Genomic DNA, 17283 nt, shown 5'->3' on the forward strand with positions numbered 1-17283 from the left:
GAGACCGGCGTCCTTCATGTTCATGTCCACGCAGCGCTGAGGAGCCAGAGAGCCCCCAGAGCTTCAGTGTCACAGCAGCAGGAACGACGAGGCAGCCAGGCGACTTTTCACAGGAGCTGAAATCACTCTGACACTTCATGCAAGAAAGGCTCTTCATCACAGCCTCGGTGATGAAGAGCGCCACGTGAGAACACCTTTTAAATATATCGCCATTAGAATACATGCCTTTAAGTATCATATTCATCTTTCCTGAACATTTCCTGAATTTCCCTCGGGATCAATAAAGTATCTATCCATCATCTTCCTGGTTTCAACTTTTTGGCTTGATGGCTTCGGAGCATGCGCTCTACGAAAATTCGCCTGTGGGATTTTTGCATTGGATTTTGGATCATTGCAGAAAATAATCTCTGCGTCAAACACACATTTATGATGCGCAGCTGTTTTTAGTCTTTACAGATGAACATCATTTATTTTAAGAGTAAATGCAGCCCAGGAGTAAAAAGCTAACGCTATGCTACAAGCTAACTACGCGGTTTATTATGACGTCACGACTGTTAAACTTCGTCAATCTAATCAGCAGTTTGACAAGCTAGCTAAACGTTAGCTTAATAAGTTGTTTATTAACCTAATATTTACAATAACAGTGAAAAACATGACTGGAGGCTGTAAGGAGGATTAGGGAGAGAGTTCGCGGCGTGATGGCGTTTAATGTCTCCATGACAACCACCGTAGTTTCAGTTAGCTACTCGTTAGCAACCGCTGTTTAAAGTTCGCGTAAAAACTTTAAAGTTCACAAGTGGGGTTGTAGCTAACGTAGTTTAGCTCGTCTAACAAAACGTCAACATCTCTTCAGCTTGTGTTAACCACAGACCTTATTTCAGTCTAAACACAAACATTCAAAATCCACTGACTTTTAGAGGTTAGGAACCCATGGTGCTAACATGCTAACTCACTTCCTGGTTTTAGGACTCAAAACTACACCAGTCTATTGTCAAGTTTGAATCACATCCAATCACTGAATTGTATCCCCTCCTCAAATCACCTGCTGCGCTGTCATTGGCCGGAGGAAACACACCAGCTTCCCGCCCAGAATACGTCCCGAGTCTCTGCAGACACAGGCAGCAGCAGCACACACGCCTGGAGACCCAGAGAGGACGACTGAGAGACATTATGTTTGTCGTCCGTTTTTACATTGTAGGAAAAAGCTGCTGACTCGACCTTGAAAGTGTGAGCACGCAATAAATGAGCTTTGATCGAGCGTCACGAAGGATTTACTCGCACCGTGTGAGCTGACATTGCATCACAACTTTTTACACAATCTTCCAGCGTGTGCCCGGGCAATAACTGGCAGCAGAAGTTTCTCAATCCGCCCATTTAGTTTCCGCTAATGCTCCTTTGGTAACACATAAATCCTAATTCATCCTCTTAATCGGGAGGGAAACCCTGCTCGGGCTGAAATCCTGATCCTCCTTGTTTACTCGAGTGGTTTTGTGGGTCTAACCCACGCGAGCCATGTGTGTACACATGCCGTGCATCATTCACCATGACGATGAGGGGAGTCGAGTGAAATCTGGTACACAGGTGCTCGGTCAAAGAGGATCAGATTTAAACGAGACCTATTTATACCCTCTCTCTGTGCGGATTAAGCCAACGCCGCGGCCCAGTCGAGCCTCTTGTTGCTTCACCCTCTCGCTGCGTTTCAGAGAGTCGACTCTCCTGGATCACCTTCCCGCAGGTGACGACGGCACACGTTTGATGCTAAGCCGAGCTTCGCGTTCGAGGCACCTCTGCGTCCGGAACGGCTCAACGAGAGGAGGAGAAACCGTGCGTCTGTAAAGTGAAGCTTTAAAAAGCAGGGATAAAGAAACCCTGGGCGAAGATGATAGGGGAGAAAGTAGGCCAGCGTTGTGTGCCGCGCTGCAGATGTGCGAGATCGCTGGAACGGATCCATGTGAGATTTACTCGTCTCGCTTATATGCAAAACCCTCAACCTCATCAATCCCTTTGTTGCACTACACATGAAACCTCCACCAGCGCCGCCACGGATCCACGTTATTCTGCGGCGAAAAATATTCTGTTTTTTTAACAAAGTTAGGAGCACATTACATCTCCTGTTAAACATATTTTACCTCCAAACGTGCTTTCATGTCATCTCTTAGATTGACCCAGATCTGCTAAAACTCTGTAATTACTAAGTAGTCTCAATCTGTCAACAACAATCCTTCAAATGCAGCTTTTAGATTTTATTTTGGGCGCAGGAAGAGGCAGAAATAGATGAGAGAGAAAAAAAAACACCCAACTTTGATTTCACAAGTCTCTGAATCTAAAAATGTCCGCCCCTGACCCTCGTCAACAACAAAAGTCATGATTAATCTCCTCCCCCCCCTCTGCTGTCAGAGCTGTCAGGTGAGCTGACAAAGCCACACGCCGCACAAAGTGCTGCTGCATGGCTGACAAATTCAAAGTCAGACTTACAACACACAGCTCTATTAATAGGATTTAAAAAAAAACAAAAAACGTGCCGCTTGGGTTAAAAGCAAAGCTGCTCTTTCATTCCTCACTTTCTTATTATCACAGTATTAGTAATGTACGGCAGGAAGTTCGTCCTCTCCCCGGTGACTTGAAATGACCCTTTAAAATCTAAACTAACGTGGGAGCGAGTTTCTTCCTTCTGGAACACCGAAAAAAAAAAATAATTTAGCTTTTGGAAAACATTAAAAGATTGTTGGATTTTTTTGGACAATCCTGTTTGTCAGTAACGACCTTGAAGAAGCGACCTCTTGTTCACAAACACCAAGTTTAAAATCTTGATTTTAAATATCATGAAAAGTGTGTTTGAACATTTATGTTGGGTAACCAGAGAGTCGACACGTGAAATAAATCCGTCCAGTCGTTTGTTTGTCGTCTGACAACTCAGAGGAAAACGCTCCGTTTCTCCTTGTGATGTCACAGTGGGATTCTGCTTTAATGAAACTCCCCTCCTGGGTCGTCTCTGGCCGCCATGGAAGCTCAAAGCTGAACTGGTCAATAAATAAATCAAGCTTTATCTTTATTTATATTATAATGAATTTCATACAAATCAAAAAAGATTTACAAGAAGGAACGAGAAGTTTTTTCCATCGTGTTTTTTTGTCATTATTTGTTTTGGCAGCGTGACGTTGACGCCCTTTAAAACGTCCACGTAACTTTCATGACCGTCTCAGTCTTAAAGGATGGCGTTCTTAAACCGACCTGTGGCTTCGGCATCAGCAGCTCATTTCATTCCCTCTGAACAAACTCCAGTCGATTCTCTCTCTGGACAGTTCAGACGATCTCTGATAATCCGAGAATATAAATCTAAATCTGTGTTATTCAAATCTACATCAACTCAAATCGATAGAAGAAGAAAACACACGGAGGAGATCTCGTCCTTTTGGGGGTCGCTTCAGTTTCAAGAGGACAGTCAGAAGGTTATCACGCGCCGCTCATGCAAGATGTCCAAAAAAAAACAGCCAGTGTCTCCTGCTAAGCTCCCGTGCTATAGAAATGGGTCAGGACAGGGATTAAAAATAAATATGAGTTACACTGGCTCAACTCGAAGCATATACTGACGACTGGGATCAAGTGGCTTAAAGCCATGAAGCGGTCTGAATCACATGAAGCAACACACGACGTGAGAGCGGTTTGACGAAGCCGTGACGGGGAAAAAAAAGTGTTAGACCGACATCAACAGAAAGAGGTAACAAAGAGAATATTCAGCATTTCCTCTTTTCTAAATGTTGGGGGGGGGGGGGGGGGGGGGGAGGAGGGGGGGGGGGGGCACACATCCTGTGTAAGTAACACGAAACTCCCTCTACGCCAAACATTCAATTAGTCTCACAAAGCGAATCCAACACAATGGGGCAAAGAAGGGAACACCCAGCTCCTTATTCATGGTGACCCACCGTGAACACAAAACAAGCTGCAGGACGAAGACGTGTCCACTCACGTCTGTCTCACTCGTCTCCGTATCTGATTCAAACTTTTACAGGATTCAGATCTTTAAAAAAAAAAACGTCCGCAGAGAAAAAAAACAAGATGAAGCTTGATGTCACGGTTACCTCTTAGAGCGACGCAGACGAGCTCCGCTGAAGAAATGCGGCATGTTGAAGTTGGACAGGACCGTCCACAGACTCGAGTCTGACATCGCGTCCGAGTCATGCCAGAGGGGCAGGTGCAGGGGGGGCTTGTGCAGACCTGGGGAGGGGAAGCGAGGGCTCTCAGGATTCAGGAGGATGCGACCCACCGAGCCGTCCTGACTCGCACTCCTGCAACAACAGCGCCGCTTCGCTCCAAACTTCCTCTGCACAGACACATCTGCAGCCAGCTGCGGCATACACACGCACACACACGGCGCCAGAGAGGACACGCCGTCCTCCTCTGTCCTCAGATAAAAAGAGTAATCCACGGAGGGTCCAGAGAGAGAGAGGGGGGGGTCCAGATCAGGTGTTGACAGACTCCTCTAGAGCGAAGATGTGACACCTGACTTTGTGTTTCAGCGTCTCACCGCGAGCCGAACGCTGAACATGCTTCATATCATGTAACAGGCAGATACCACTTCACATCCTGTGCAGGGGGGGGGGTGAGCACACGGAGGGGCGCTGCATCATCAGCAGACGCCGCTGTGCACAAACTGGCACCCCTCCAAAAGTTCGGAGGGTCAGTGCGTATTAAGCTGGATGTGTTTGAAATGGAAATCAGGAGCTTTTTTACACAGATGTCGTCGTCTGCTGCAGGAACTCTTCCCTCCGCCGCTCACCACATAAAACCGTCCCCAATGTCAACTTTCTCACATTCTCCGTTTGACCTCTACAAAACGACGAAGCAGCAAATTAACCAACAAAGTAAATGTTGAAAATGCAGTGCAGATCTGACTTTTTATAACACACACACACACACACACACACACACACACACACTGCAGATTTAAACAAATGGTATTGAAGCGTTTTGGACGCAAACAGAAAAACAAGCTCGCTGCAGTGAAACGCATCACACACAGATCACGCCGAGTTTTGTCAGGTCAGTGGTGAATTCGACTTGTGAGTCCTGCACGTACGTGTGAAGGTTCAGAGTCGACTGATGGCAGCAGCCTGCAGAGAAGGAACATCACACTTAAAGGACGGGAAGAGATGTCGACTCACATCTCCAGGAGTCTTTTATCTTACACCGCTGCATCGAGGTGGGCTCCAGTTTCTTTCATTCTTCCAGCTAATCAGCCGCTCTGTGCTACGAGCTAATGCTAGCTCTTTCACGCCGTAGAAAGCCAAATGGAGCCGAAAGGTTCCCAGCTCCACTGCTGCAGGATCAAAACTCACTAAAGTGCAGACGGCTGGATGGATTTCAGTACGTCTCGAGGTTAATAATTGTACCGCTAATAAAACAGAAGTGCAGTAAAATGCAGTTCCTCATGTGTCCACTAGGGGCTGCCGTCAAAGAAACATCCTATAATCTGAACTCAAACGTGTTGTTTTTGTACGTTTGTGATTTGTGCATCGTGATGTCACTTTCTTGCTTGGCTGACAGGAATGATAGTTAAAGTTAGCTAACGACAGTATTAGCATCTCAAGTGAGCACGACCTTTGACCTCACGATGAGGAGCGGCCTTTCAACCATGACTTTAATTCAAGAGCTGGAAAAGTTTAGCATGACATGACAGAGCTGTGTGTGTGTGTGTGTGTGTGTGTGTGTGTGTGTGTGTGTGTGATTGCTGTAATCACATGATTGATGGAGCGAGGCGTCTCTTTCGCAACCGCCATCAACACATTCATCTGCTCTCGTTGATGTCAGAGTCGTGTCGGTGACACCCATCGAGCTCCGCTCGGCGTCGAACAAACAAACGTAAACAAGCCGACACGTCGAAGGTCGTCCACTCCATCGACTCGGACTTGGACTAAAACAAGTTAAAAGGACGGACGGGGATCCTTCAGTCTGAAGTCAGTTCACATTCATTAACGAGCTTTAGTGTTGATGTGGTTTTGAATCCGGTCTGTCATTAAAGTGGGAATATTTCCTGCTTCTGAAGATGACGATTTATTAAAGTGTCGAGTCAGACGCCATCATGGATACGAGCTTTTCACGCCTCGCCTCCTCCTCGTCTGTCAGACAGTGAAGTCGTCACGCTGTGAAGGACAGGCCGTCCTGAGCGGACAGGAAGTGGCTCAAAGGAGGAACCTCAGTCAGACAGGAAGTGCTCAGTCAGAGCTGAAGACCGTCAGGATGCTGCAGATTCTTCCACCGCTGACGGAGAGCAGAGAGAGGAGGACGAGCATGACAGTCACAAGAGTGTGTGTGTGTGTGTGTGTGTGTGTGTGTGTGTCTGCAGAGGGGCCACTGTGACAGCCTTCACTCTAATTATGGCTCTGCTCTGTTTCTGCGCTCCACATTAGACTTGATGGTTCAACAAGGTTCAAAGTCAAACCTGCACAGAGCGGCGTGGAGAGGAAAACCAGAGTGACATCACGGTGACATCACGGTGACATCACACTGACGCAGAGACGTCGACACAGTTTGCAATGATGACCTTCAACGTTTCGGATATTTTGCGGGCGCTGATGGCCAAGAATTAAGGTCACACACACACACACACACACACACACACACACACACACACACACACACACACACACACACACACACACACACACACACACACACACACACACACACACACACACACACACACACACACACACACACACACACACACACACACACACACACACACACACACACACACACACACACACACACACACACACACACACGATCTGCTGCAGCGAGTCAAAAGCATCTGAAATCCAACGTCAACAACCTGGTCAAGACGACCACTTCACCGCCTGACCCGTGCAGGTCACCCGTCTGTGCATCAAAGGGCTGCAGCAAGATTAAAGTTTCCCAACATGGAGGTTTGAACATATCATCACCCTAACACAGGGGTGTCCAAAGTGCGGCCCGGGGGCCATTTGTGGCCCTTGAGTGGATTTTTTGTGGCCCTTGACTTCAAATGGAAGAATCAGAAGATTTTGGCCCCAGGCCTCATCAGACGGCATATTTCGTTCTTTTTTTCTTTTTCATGTTAGCGAGGGAGACCTATAAAAGCCTGACTATTCTTTCCAAAAAATTAGAACACAACAGTTTCCCTCTGCAGTTAGTTATTGTGTATTTACATTATTTTTTGAAGAGGTCAAAATACAAAAAGTTCCTTCCAATATTTAAAATAACCCTGTGGCCCGTGAGCGATTCTAACGCGACAATTTTGGCCCGCAAGAAAAAAAGTTTGGACACCACTGCTCTAACATCATCTCACACGCTAATACATTACAGTAAAGGTTGAAATAGATGCTCCTCTTATAATATAAATAATTGTTCTTCAAATATCTGAAAGTGTCCTGAAATCTTGGATCAAAAAAACAAACAAACAGTTTTCGAAGGAGATGGAATAAAGTGAAGTGAAAGTTGTGAGTAAATAAAATAACATCTCTGCGGCGTTGTTTGGAGCTGACTCACTTGAAGGCGAGCTCCACTTGACTGTGTATGAAAGGCGAGCGGAACAAGAGGAGATCAGAGGTGACGCGTGGGCGTTTCATGCTTTTCATTGATACAGAAAAAAATAAACGTCCAAACCGAGTGGTTTGAATGAGAGGCAGGAAAAATAAAAAAAACAATTCAAAGTTTTCTTCCAACAGTTTGGTGTCGACGTGCGTCTCAAAAAGCCGAGGTCATAGACTTTGAGATTTTCTTTTACAATAAACACAGCAACGTGTCGAGATGGAAGAACTTCTTTTCATTGAGTTTTAAAGAAGCTGCCGTGAAATAACTGACAGTAAAGCAGAGCGAGAGTGAAGTAAGAAAGATATGACGTTTAAATATGAGGAGGCCGAAATCCTTGAGGAGGTCAGGACTTCTGTCAAGAAAGAACGACGCAGTACGGGTGCCTGGATGGAAACCTGGGTCATGTTCCTCTGACTCTAACATGTCTGTCTCCAAACCCCCCAATGAGGAGAAAAGTCCATCGTCTCCGTCTTCTGCCTGCTCCACTTTTCAGAAAATGTGCTCAAACAGGCCGTTTTTGGAGATGTTCCCTTCATGACATCACAAAGGGCAGTAGCCCCTCCCCCCAGGTGGGTGACCCTCCCACAGCTAGGTGTTTGTTCTGCCCTCTGAGTCTGCCTTCTCACCGTAAACAATAGGACATGGAGCCAGAAAGCAGCGAGTACACCCGAGCCCTTCCAGAGAGGGGGCGTGGCCAGACACCGCTCATTTACATATTTAAAGATACAGACACAGCTAATTTACATATTTAAAGATACAGACACAGAAACAGCTCATTTACATATTTAAAGCTACAGACACAGAAACAGTTTCAGGGTTTAAGAAATACTGAATCTCGTGGCTGATGGTCTCTTCTGCTAAAGACTGGGTGTAGGAGCTTAAAGAAAAGATGGCCGACGCCAGTCCAAGCGTGCATCATGTATGATTATGGTGGTGGTGTGTGGTCAGTTTTTACACTTCTTACAAGAGCTGAATTGAAAACAATGGAAGAAAACAACAACTGAAGGCATCATAACTGGCACTACCTCTGATCCCACAAACACAATTTAAGTGCAAAAAGAAACGACTTCGCTCGGCCCTTTTCTTCAAAAGGTTACGGCTCCCTTCTCGTCCTCTCAACCAGCCAAACAGTAATTACATAAACACGAGTTAGCAGCAAAGAGATGGCGTCAACCTCCGTGACCTCTTTGAAAGAGAAAACTGAAAGGAAGCTCATCCAGGAACAAAAAACAGCTCGGCAGCTTCTCGTCCGGGGAGAGGGCCGGGCGTTATCTCGGACGTCGAGCCCGCAGGAATAAAGCGTATCAGCAAGGAGAGGATAGAAGTCTTGATGTTCGAGAAATAATCTGCGGCTCAAATTTTTTCAAACACTAAGATTTAAAGCTCAGATTGGAAACCATTAGCGATGAATCCAAACGGCTGTTTTTGAATACTCGTCGCTCCTGAGTGGATCAATCCAGACGCATCCAGAGCCGTCTTCACTTTGATGTAGCGCAAACGCCACAAATCCTACTTAGCACATGAAAGAGGAGCATAAAGCTTGAAGCGGGGAGAGAGGGGGGGGGGGCGGGCGATGAGGGGGGTGGGGGGGGGGGAGACGGGGGTGACACCATCCACGTTATATAAGCACCGTGTCCTCTTCTTCTTCTTCCAATGTCACTTCAAAGGCGCACATGGTTTTTAGGAGGGTGAAGTGAACACGGCGAGCTCCGGGCCGAGTGACGTTTGGAGATAAGACGGACGCACACACACACACACACACACACACACACACACGCCACATGCACCAACAGGCCCGAAACAGAAAACAGGCGCTTACCTCCAGAAATGAAAGGCGTGCAGCGGGCTGCACGGGCTGCAGGGGCTAGTGGGAGTGGGGCTCAAGCTTCGAGGAGTGAGGCTGGAAGTTAAATGGAGTGGAGTGAATAGTTGTCTTTTTAGCACACACACAGGACAGAAACACACACACACACACACACACACACACACACACACACACACACCTGCAGCTCTGATACAGTCCCTGATGAGGACAGCAGCAGCATCATGAAGAGTAATAAATCCTGTCAGATCCACTAACGACAGCCGAAAGAGCTTCCCGAGGCGTTTCTGTTTTTTGTGCGACGTTTGCTTCATTTTGAGGGTCGTCTCACTTCAACACACAGTTTCAGTTTAAAGACGCACACACGCACACACACACACACACACGCGCACACACACACACACACGCGCGCACACACACACACACACACACACACACGCGAGCACGTTAGCTGCAGATTATTACAGATTAGCCTGATTTCTCCATCTACGTCGGGTTCCTGTGGTTAGATTAGCGAGTTTCCTCACACCGAGGACTTTTCATTTCACCTGCATGATGTCACGGACTGCAGAGCGTGAGGTCACACAGAGGTGAGTAACTTTTACTGCAGTGGCGCTCCAGAGAGCGTTCTGAGAGGACAAGTCGGAGACACGACGTTTACATTTCTCACTGGTCCGACCGTCGAGCTACAAACTGTTTGACCTTTCCTTAAAGCATGGAGGAGACGTGATGAAGGACATGCATCTTCAACTTTTAGTCTGATTATGTCCCTTCAAATATTTAAGATCTGGCAGCGAGCTCGACTATTTTATTGACCGGCTGAAATATCGGCTGATAAATCCCGTGACTATCGGTATCGGCTTGTGCCGATAATTCTGGATTTATATGGATTACAACAATCTTCATCACCCTCCAGAGGTTCATACATGCGGAGCTGCTGTTCCAGTTGATTGACCATCATTTCCGGAAACGTTTGATAAATTAATTTAAGTGCATATCTGCCGATATCAGTATCAGTATCGGCCCAAAAGAAAACTGATCAGAATCAGTCGGAGCTGAATGTTCATCGCATCATGATTTAGAGAATCAACAGAGATAACTGCTGTGTGAGTTGGGATTATTTCCTCTGTTATGATGGATGTAGATGTCTGTCATTTTGATGTCATGACCCGGTGCATTGCATTATGGGAAACAGGAAGTGAGGGAGATGCGGATTTTGTAGTTTTAAACATACTGCTTTTTGACCATCTACTTTTGAAAACAGCCACAGACTGTATAAAAAGATGGACGACATGACAGTTCCCCAAAGGTGAAGCCCTTCACTGATTGGCTGCAGTGTAGGTTAAAAGCTCCGCCTCCTCCGAGTTAACAGAACGTGCACGGGTCAAAATATGAAACTATAATGCGTTGTTCCTTTTTTGTAAAGTTTATAAAGTAAGCTCTTATCGCACTGATTTTTAAAGAAGTTTAGCTTTAAAGTTATTTGATGATCACCGTGATTGACAGGTCAGTTGGCGAATGAGGCTCCTGCGTCGGCGATCATTAGAGTAGAAAAGGTGCGGTGAGAGTAAGGAACGCTAGCGGAGCCCGACACTCAGAGACTGCCGCCTCGGTCACTGTGAACGTCACAGAGGCATTATGGGAGGAAAGTGACCCCATCGCTATACCGGCGTAACGGGGGGGGGGGCGAGACTGGATCGATGAGACGGGACCGGCTGAGCCTCTCCACAGCGTGCTTCTGCAACACGACAGACCAGGACGACGACATGAAGCTGTTGCAGAATCACGACGCATGCACCGAGACGTAATGGGGGCGGAGCTACGTCAGAACATTCCTCAAGTCCGTCCAGCGTCTCGTGAAGATGTAAGAGTGAACGTTGGAGGAGGAGTTATTGGACGGTGTGCAGAAGTTTACTTGCACTCTTTTAGGCGATTAAAAAAACAGGAAGTGACCCAACGTTAGAGGCCTGCAGGTCAATTTATGTTGCCATGGTAACAAATTAAATATACATGTCATTTAAAATTTTAAAATTCTGGCATCGTGACGACCCCTTCGTTACGTTTATCGCCCGTTATAAAGATCGACCGTCCCCGACGACTTCATATATCGGCTTCATATTTCAGCTCTTTTTTTTTTTTTTGATATGAAGGTACACGCTTTGAAGTGGGAGTGCATTTATATTTTTTTTTTTATTGTGACCCATTTAAAGAGGATTAACACCTTCAGGAGGAAGCCGTGGGCCGTGTGGTGACAACAGACGCACTCGGGAAGCAAGATGCTGTTTTTTGGTCTTTTCGTGCATTTGTTGAAAATCTAAAAAAACGTTGAGCACATTTCTGTTTCATAAAATCTGCGTTGAGTTGTTGAGTTTTTTAAAACCTTAATCGATGGAGTCACTCCAAGGAGCCCAATCATGCACTCTCGGTTTTTAAGCCGCACGCCGAGGGAACCATGACAAACGCCTCGGTGACCTAAAAAAAATGAATTGTGTCAAACAAACGGCTGTGATGGAAGGAAGACGCGAGCATGTAAACACACAGTGACTCACTGCTGATTGATCACATCCAGCACACACTCATCCTAGGTGTGTTATGGCTGTGTGTGTGTGTGTGTGTGTGTGTGTGTGTGTGTGTGTGTGTGTGTGTGTCCTGCATGTGAGAGTGTACATCCGTCACACCAACAAATGAAGCATGTTGCAGCACTCGCTGATCGCTGATCTCATCACACACACGTGAATGAAAACAGAAATGCGTAAACATACACATTACACACACACACACACACACACACGCACGCACACACGCAGGCGGCGAGCGACTGTTGCCTAGCCGTGGAGGATTTGACATTAGACTTCCTGCTGCAGATGCTGCTGCTGCTAATGCTAACGCTGCACAGAGCTGAGGGAGCAACAGAGAAAGACAGCAACAAACATGACAGAGAGACAGATGGAGCTGCAGGAGAGAAAGGGAGGAAAATACTCACTCCAGCGTCAGCCCTGGAATCCTCAGCCTCTCCCGCTGGGCTCTCATGGCTGAACTGTGCTCGTTTGCTCTATTGTGGTCATGATATGCATTCACGCCGCCTGCCTGCCTGCCCGCCCCCCTCCCTGCACTGACAAAGAGCCAAACCCAGCCAGCACAGTGCGATGAGACCGACTGCTTCCCTCTCCCCTCACAAAAAAAGGAAGGAGGGGGGGTGAAAAACAAATAAAGAGGGGGAGCCTGGCGTTCTTGTTTTGGTCTTTCCACGTTCCACCTTGAAGCTGTCAAATGAAATTCTCAGTTGCCTGCGGAGGGCAAAGAGGCAGGACAATACCCCTTGTTCCCTCCCCTCGTACCCGCCCCCTGCTCTTTCAAACGCATGCACATTTGTGACCCCCCCCCCCCCCCTCCCTCCACCAGCAGCAGCAGCAGCATCACCAGTGTCGCAGCTATTCCCCCACCAGCTGGTGACTTGCTACATAGCAGAAATTAATGCAATAAATTAAATCTCCATTCTGTCTGCTCCCTTTCCACGCAGTCACCTTCACAGAGGCTAACACCAAGGCGCCTAGCATACGATGCAATGTCAACACGGAGCACGGGGATGATGTCATCTCCGAGAGAGGGGGGGGAGAAAAAAAAAAACATAATGCAGCACTACCTGCCTGTCCACATCAGTCAGTGCTTTGAGTCCTCTTTTTGGACAGTGCGTCACATAAATACAGATCAGTCAGGGTAGCTGCAGACGTCGCAGGGAGAAGAAGGAAAAAGTGAGGAGTGTGTGCGCTGAGATTAAAGAAGCACACAAGTGACTGACTGAGAAGCAGAGTAATAAAACATGATGATGCACCAGTTTGTCTGCAGCAGCTAAAAACTCCCCTGAAGCTGCAGAGCACCGTCACTAAAATCAAACATGATGCTTTTTATCCAAACTTATCGAACAAACAAAGAAACAAACAGGATCCTCATAGGTCAGAATGAATCGATGAGTCACTCCTTGGAAACACTCCTGCATGACACAGGAGGAGGCTGATCCAGACACTGTGCTTTAATAATGATGCACATGAAGGGAGTTGAATGAAAAAGGATGTTTGCAATGACTCAGCCTCTAAATCAATCAACCTTTAGTCAAAGTGAGGATGCAACCTGCAGTTATACCGATATTCAGTCGAGCCGATAATATCGGCCGATATCAGAACATCAAGTGACTATCGGCTGATTTCATCGACGACATCACTCGTGCATTTGATCTGAGTATCATTGTATTACACTCACAGTTCTCCGTCACCAGCAGGGGGCGCTGTATGGATTACAACAAACGATGCACGTCCATGCTCAGTTACTTCACAGTCAAGCAGCCATCTTGTCTTTGTTATAAATCTTTTCCACACGTGTTTGATAGCTGCAGCTGATGCATCAACGCTGTAATCACGTAATGCGAGACAAGATATCGGCCGATATATAAATGATTCGGTATCGGCCCAGAAAATCTTGTATCAGTCGGGCCCTAATACAAAGTCAAAGAAGCAATTTAAGACAGACGACAATCTACAAATAAAAAGAAAACATGCAGTTTGAAACTGTTTGTCCTTAATAGAAACTAAAAAACAAAGAAGTACCCCTCAAAACCTTGAGTGATGGTAAAAGTCCGCAGAGACGACACTCAGCTGCCGCGTCCTCCGTCCACAGTGCAAATTAATTCTTCATCAGTGTGAGTGTGTTCGAGCTGACGACACCAGACGCACACGACTCGTAGTAGCAGCAGGCGAAGAACTGGAGCACAAGAAGAGGCCGAGGTGTTCCTCGGTAAAAAGCAGGTCAAGAGTCTGTAAAAAGCATCGTCGGGCGTTTTAATTTTTCATCTTTTAAAAGCAGCTTCCAGTGAGCAGTGAACTCAGCAGGATAAAAATCTAACAATCAAAGAAGGCCTGGTTTATTCAAGAGCTGCAGATGCTGAAACGTCTGACCCATGACGTTCTCTCCTTCTTCTGAAAGTCGACGAGGCGTAACCCCAGCTATGTGCAGCCGCCGAGGTGATAACCTCAGATCTTAGAGAAGGCAGTGAAGCAACAACGATTCAACATCAGACACATAAAGTACATGAATAAAGATGTTTAAGACGTGCAATATGTTGAAGAGCTCTCAAATCCAGGAGCATTAGAGTTCCATCTTCCTCCTCTTCTTCTTCAGGTGAAGTAAGTGTCCTCGCTCCTCTTCATCATGTGTGTGAAGTGTGTTGTTGTAAATCCACTCTGATCCTGTATTTGATCATGTCTATAAACCCCTCTATTTCAGCCCTGCTCAGAACAGGCTGTTTCTGTGTGTGTAGCTTTAAATATGTAAATGAGCTGTGTCTGACCACGCCCCCTCTCTGGAAGGGCTCGGGTGTACTCGCTGCTTTCTGGCTCCATGTCCTATTGTTTACGGTGAGAAGGCAGACTCAGAGGGCAGAACAAACACCTAGCTGTGGGAGTGTCACCCACCTGGGGGAGGGGCTACTGCCCTTTGTGATGTCATGAAGGGAACATCTCCAAAAACGGCCTGTTTGAGCACACATTTTCTGAAAGGTGGAGCAGGCAGAAGACGGAGAGGACGGACTTGTACCTGACCCGGGAGCTAAAAAGGTTCCTTGTAAACGGGGTTCTCGAGTGCAGAATCAATAAAACAGCGGGGGAGGGTTCCAACAGTTTCTAGAAGGATGACGCTTAATCACTAATAAGCAGCCAAGTATGCAACTAATTAGCATGCTAATGATCAGTTAGTTAAAGGTGAATATTGGGATTAATTGAAAGCGTGATGGGACAGCTCTGCCCTCAGACACGGACTGATTTGAGAGGTTTTTTTGTGGTTTCTGTTAAACCACGTTCGTTTTCTTTTTCAAACATAAATCTGTCAGAAAAACCTGTGATGAGAAAAATGTTCGTTGTCAAGCAGCTCAGTGTGCAGAGGAGCGTCTATTGTTCAGCTGGAATTCATTTGAAATCATGTTTTTCACTAAATCGATTTCGTAGGACGGAGACGTTTGCTCTCTCGACACACGATCAAGCCCCGTGTTTTAACATCCACTCAACACGCACACGTCGAGATTCAGTCGAGACCTGGCTCGAGAAGTCACAGTGAAGAAAATCATGACAGGAGCAAAGTAGGACGAGCCCAGCGATGCATGTGCTTCATCAGAGAGCGGAGGGATTCACAGTGATGGTTTCACTTCTGAGTCTCAACACACGAGATGACATCAAGACGAGACGCTTTCAGGCCGGCGTGTTGGAAACTTTCAAAATTGTCTGAAGAAGAAACCACAGAGTCGTTTTATCGCTCGTGTATCTGCAGGGAGAAATACAGAACGTGTCCAGTGTTCACAGTCAAAGTGTCGCTGATGATGAATGTTTAAACGCCCGGCTGAAACACGGAGAAAAAAAAAGGGGGGGGGAAATTCTGCCACCAGGGGGCGCTCAATCATCACAACAAGGAGAAAAGATGAGGTCGAGGCTGGCGGGGAATCATGGGACAAAGACAAGACCAAGAACAAGACCGGGGTAGACCAAATCAAGAATCCTCTCGTGTGCAGGGGGGGGCGCCGTGACACCGGGAAGGTCGTGGCCGTAACCAGGGGGGATAAAAATCACTCACATGAGGACGAGCCAATCAGTGCTGGTCTCAACCGGTCTTCATTTAAAATCCAGACTCCTCCCAGTCTGAGACCTTCAAGACCAGGACAGGACCGATTTTAAGTATCGCAGCACGAGTTCACGGAGGATTTACCACGGTGGCGTTGGCGCCTTTCGCATGGAGGAAAACAACGACACAGAAAGCCCCCCCCACTGCCCCCCCCCCCCTTCAAAGAGTCCCTGAAACAGAACTGTCAGCAGCTGACGGAGTGGAGCGGCTGCGTTTCGGTGCTGATGGAGAGAAACAGAGACATGAATAAGATCCAACACATGAGTCCACAGATCCGACGTGTGCTGCCAAACAAACCAACAAACCAATGATTGATATGCTGCCTTTTAATTGGAGCCGGTTATGAAGGTCAAACTATGAATAGGCTGCACATATGAGCCGGTCTGAACCGGGTCATCACTCTGGCAGCTGTGGAAAAGATGTCGCAATGACAAATCAAAGCGTCGAGCCAAGATGTGCCAGAGTGTGATTAACTAACGTGTTGACGGCGAGCAGCCAGTTTAATGACATCGAATGTTCAGCAGATGGCTCCCTGTCCCCGGGACAAACTCAGAGACGAGTCTGAGCTCTGCGTGAGACAGACGAGAGGACGTGGAGAGACGTCAGGACGTCCCACAGCAGGTTTATCATCATCGAAAAGAAAAGAGAGTGACAGGACAATCACACACGACAACGCAGGAAACTGACTGTAGGGGCGCCGTCGCCTCGTGGTAAGCACGTGTGTAAGGAGGCTTCAGTCCTCCAAATGGGGCGGCCCAGTTTTGAATCTGACCTGTGGCTCCTCTCTCTCGCCCTCTCTCTCTCTCTCTCTCTCTCCGGTGGAGGCGTGACCTGCACCAGCTCACGTCCCTTCCCGACGCCTCTGCTGACCACGCTCCACAGACGCTTCACACACTAAATATAAAGTGCTGCAGTCTCACAGGAAGCCGCTCAGTAACGGCTCACCTCTATTACAGCAGGTAACCCCGACGCCGAGAGAGCGGCGAGGAGCAGCAGCAAGGTGTCGTGGGTAAATATTTCTCTTCAACCATTCATTGTAGGAAACAAAAATCGATCCTCGGGGCGTCTCGTACGGCTTTTACTGGCTTAATAGTTCGACTGTTAAAAAAACCAGAGAGCAGAGAAGGACGCCAAATGTTCTCTCGTGACCTCCGGCGTCAAAAAATATCTTCAAACAAATCTGAGCTCCACCAATCGTGTGGTCTGAATAATCTAATCCACAAAGGAGA

At 47.1% G+C, this 17283-nt stretch overlaps 1 protein-coding gene across 1 annotated transcript in view; it reads right to left on the reverse strand.

Moving 5' to 3' along the window:
* mast4 (microtubule associated serine/threonine kinase family member 4) overlaps positions 1-12729 on the reverse strand; it is a 40913-nt gene extending 28184 nt beyond the window's left edge. The window contains exons 1-2 of the mRNA XM_079365077.1: positions 12378-12729; positions 9392-9472 (exon numbers count right to left, since the gene is read on the reverse strand). Coding sequence (XP_079221203.1) covers positions 9392-9472; positions 12378-12424 — 128 coding nt within the window. The 5' untranslated portion in view covers positions 12425-12729. The remainder of the gene's footprint in view (positions 1-9391; positions 9473-12377) is intronic.
* Positions 12730-17283: the final 4554 nt, after the last annotated feature.

The sequence above is a fragment of the Symphodus melops genome (genome assembly GCF_947650265.1).
Source record: "Symphodus melops genome assembly, chromosome: 16".
NCBI lineage: Eukaryota > Metazoa > Chordata > Actinopteri > Labriformes > Labridae > Symphodus > Symphodus melops.